The sequence below is a fragment of the Corvus brachyrhynchos genome, unplaced genomic scaffold (assembly GCF_000691975.1).
Source record: "Corvus brachyrhynchos isolate BGI_N302 unplaced genomic scaffold, ASM69197v1 scaffold70, whole genome shotgun sequence".
NCBI lineage: Eukaryota > Metazoa > Chordata > Aves > Passeriformes > Corvidae > Corvus > Corvus brachyrhynchos.
In genome coordinates, this window is record NW_008236217.1 from 9,492,476 (window position 1) to 9,495,778 (window position 3,303).

Consider the following 3,303-nt stretch of genomic DNA (forward strand, 5'->3'; position numbering starts at 1 on the left):
CATCATCTTCCACTTCCAGAAGCCAGCCATATCCTCTCTGTCTTAGGAATGTAGTCGCAGTAGATTCTTTGATGAATTCTCCTCCAAGATTTAGCTTAACATCTGGAGTTGTTATGGAGCCACTAAGATCTAAAGAAAAAGGGAGAAAAATATAGACCTTTTTAAGTCTTGCCAAAACCATTTGATATTAAAAGTACTGGAAGATAAACAACCAACATATGAAGCTACATGTGTTGGTCATCACCATAAAACATTCAAAGCTATAAAATAAAATTATGCTTTCACAGATACATAATTTGAAAGTGTACTTGTGGTTTTATTGCAATAGTAGCAAAGTTGGGTTAGGTCTCAAATGACCAGGTTTTAGCTTTTAGATGGGACTCTTGTTTTATGATGCAGTGTTATGGTATGACAGAAAGGCTTCCATTTGTGCCTAATCATTAAGTGTTTAAAGGCACAAAAAGAGAGAACTAAGGAGAGCCTCAACATGCTATAAATTGTGGATTATTCATCATTTTTTTTCTGACCATACTCTACCTCTTTTGGAGCTCATTTTTTTATAGAGGCATTGTTTCAGCTAAAACCACTCTCTGCTTTTATGCCAAATTTTTCATAAAAGGAAAACATTTGAAGATGTTTTAATTTGTAGCCTGCCTTTAATACAGCTGAAAATGTTAGAGAAGGAATGCTACCAGAGATCCTGAGGCTCTGGACAATAATAAGTAATACAAGTTCTCTTTGATATACTACGATCTTGCTCTGCCACAATACTAAGCAAAAAAAAAGAGTAATTTCTCTATGTTCTGGTTGGTTGTGTCAAAATCACCAATAAATATCAATTTTTTTCTCATTTTATTCAGTTATATACAGATGGAGAATAAAAAATAGTATTGGAAAATAAATGAAGCAACTTGAAGAAAGAAAAAGATACATAAGAAGTGATTATTCCTTTTGGAAATAATGGATTTCCATTATCTGCTAAGAAGGAAAAATCCAAACAGAAATGTGTAAATATTTTGTACAAGCTTACTATAAATATATTGAGAAATAAAAACTCTCTTCTCATCCAACAACTTTTCACCTCACCAAAGAAAATATTTTTTGCCTTTTCATTGTGGTGTGTTTTTCACACATTAAAGCTCCTCAGCACAAATTTCCCAAAACACCTAACTACAGCAAATACTTCTGAAACACATACTCACAGAGGCACATCAGGCCATATTTGTAGATTACATTTGCAACATCCTCTTGGAAAATATTACATAATTTTACAGGAACAAAATTTGTACAGTTACAGAATCTCAATGTCTTCAGCCAACGTGTCTTAAGTGTTCACTGATCACTCAGTATTGCAATTAGTTCAACAGAATTCTCCTTCCCAGAGCAGCTTGCTAGGCCACTCAGATTCAAGCTTCTCCATAAATGCCTTTCAACTATTTCATAATCGTGAGAATTACTGATCCATTCCTTTGATTCTTGGAACACCATCTGTACAGGACCCTTGTAAAGATCATCGTAACCTAACGCAGGAATTTCTTGTTGCTCTTCTCAGTCCCAGCATGCATACACTGTTCTCACCAGACTCTAGCAAAGCCTTCCTCTGCTGTTTACAGAGGGAGGAAAAAAGGAAAATCTTAATGCCTGGGCATCAAGTTGAAGCCTCAGAAGTTTTCTCTTGACTCTGGGACCCTTATGTCATTAAGAAATATCTGTTTCTGCTACAACATAACACTTTTTTTGCAAGGAGAGGTTTTTGCTACTCTATGCATAAATACAGCTGACAAAAGAAGCAAACACAGCAGTCCAACCACCCAAGTATTTCTCCTTTCTCAGGGACTGCTAACCTGAGCATGGAAGGCATGGAAACTCGTAAGCAAGTCAATGAATACCTGCAGCCACATTTTTGAATTATAAAACCTGTTAACATGATCTTAAGTCTTTTTTGCAAGACAAAGGGGAAAAGGGACTGGTCACCACCTCTTCTGCACGCTGCTTTGAATGAGATTTTTAACAGCAGGGCAACAGGGTGCTGGAAAATCTGCCAAGAACTGATGACACTGATGGTTCCTAGGGAGAGCCTGGGTGCCTTCACTGCTACTGTCTCAGGCTGAACACCACAGAAGCAAAACCAAGGTCTCTCAGATACCTCATTTCAACCAAGCATTGTAGAAAACCAGCTTTCAAAACAGTCTTGACTCTTAATTTTGAAAAAGCAGTACAAGAAGCAAAACCCCAGTCTGCTCTTTCTACCATGTCTGGTGACCTAATTGTGAACATCTCTCCAGCTTTCTTTCATACAGCTCCTACCTCCCACAGAAATAAGATGGGGAAACAGAACAGCTTTTTTTTTTTTTTTTCATATGGATCGAGATTTGAGAAACATGTAAAAATTAGAGTGCAATGCGTAGAATTTTAACTTTAAAATATCAAGATGTTTAACTTTGCTTATGTTTTTCTTTGCTAGGGTACTTTGAGGACAGGACTACACCTGAACAGGCAGGAGATCACACCTTCTTGTGTTCGTAAAAAACACAGAGCTAAGCGCGATTCAACACAACCTACCGGAAAGGTGGCTGTATTGGATTGGGTTCAGCATTGCCCAACAAATACTTCCAGAGGAAAAAGCAGAGAGCTTCCGCTCAGAGGTACATGGATCCTTTTTCAGGCCAAGGTGAAGAAGAAAAACAAACCAAAGGAAAACAAGCAAAACCCCCCAGCAACAAAAAACCCCAGAACCATGACTATACTGTTGACTTGTATTTCTTTTCAGAAAGACTGTGAATAAAGAACAGGTATTCTACAGTAACTTCTCCACTTCAGCAATTCCTTTCCAGGGTGGGACGCATGAGTAAGGATTTATATGATTCCCTAGTCACAATTACAAGAGTAACTAAATACATACATGAAAGTATAATCCTTGTTATTTAAATGGGTAGAGCCCTAAAGATCATTCTCCACCGAAATAAGTTTGCACGATGTTGACTCCCGTATGTTCAGTTTTGAAGCTTTAAGGCACATCTTCACGGCATGCTGGTACACCACTGCTATTTGTGCAGCAGTTTGGCAGGGGGCCCACTCCACCCCCTAAATTACATACACAGCTTCTTTTTCTCCTTCATGACTGTGCTGCAATGAGACACGGCGCAGACGCTTTAGCTCAACATTACAGCAAACGTGAACACACGACACAATCTTCGGTAAGACACCAAAGTGGGCTTGCAGCAACGCGGGAGCCAGAGGAGCGGGCAGCGACAGAGGGGTCACGGTTATGTCACGCCGCCGGGACAAGCTCGGCTCCGGCTT

General features: G+C 39.0%; 1 protein-coding gene and 1 long non-coding RNA gene across 3 annotated transcripts in view; one reads left to right on the forward strand and one right to left on the reverse strand.

The window, feature by feature from the left end:
* The window catches only part of YIPF4 (Yip1 domain family member 4), a 95,656-nt gene that overhangs the window by 10,649 nt on the left and 81,704 nt on the right, over positions 1-3,303 (reverse strand). The window contains exon 3 of the mRNA XM_017744996.1: positions 2-129. Coding sequence (XP_017600485.1) covers positions 2-129 — 128 coding nt within the window. The remainder of the gene's footprint in view (position 1; positions 130-3,303) is intronic.
* Positions 2,909-3,303, forward strand: part of LOC108449685 — a 72,161-nt gene continuing 71,766 nt past the window's right edge. For both annotated transcript variants that reach the window (XR_001865946.1, XR_001865947.1), the window contains exon 1: positions 2,909-3,197. This is a non-coding gene — a long non-coding RNA (uncharacterized LOC108449685). The remainder of the gene's footprint in view (positions 3,198-3,303) is intronic.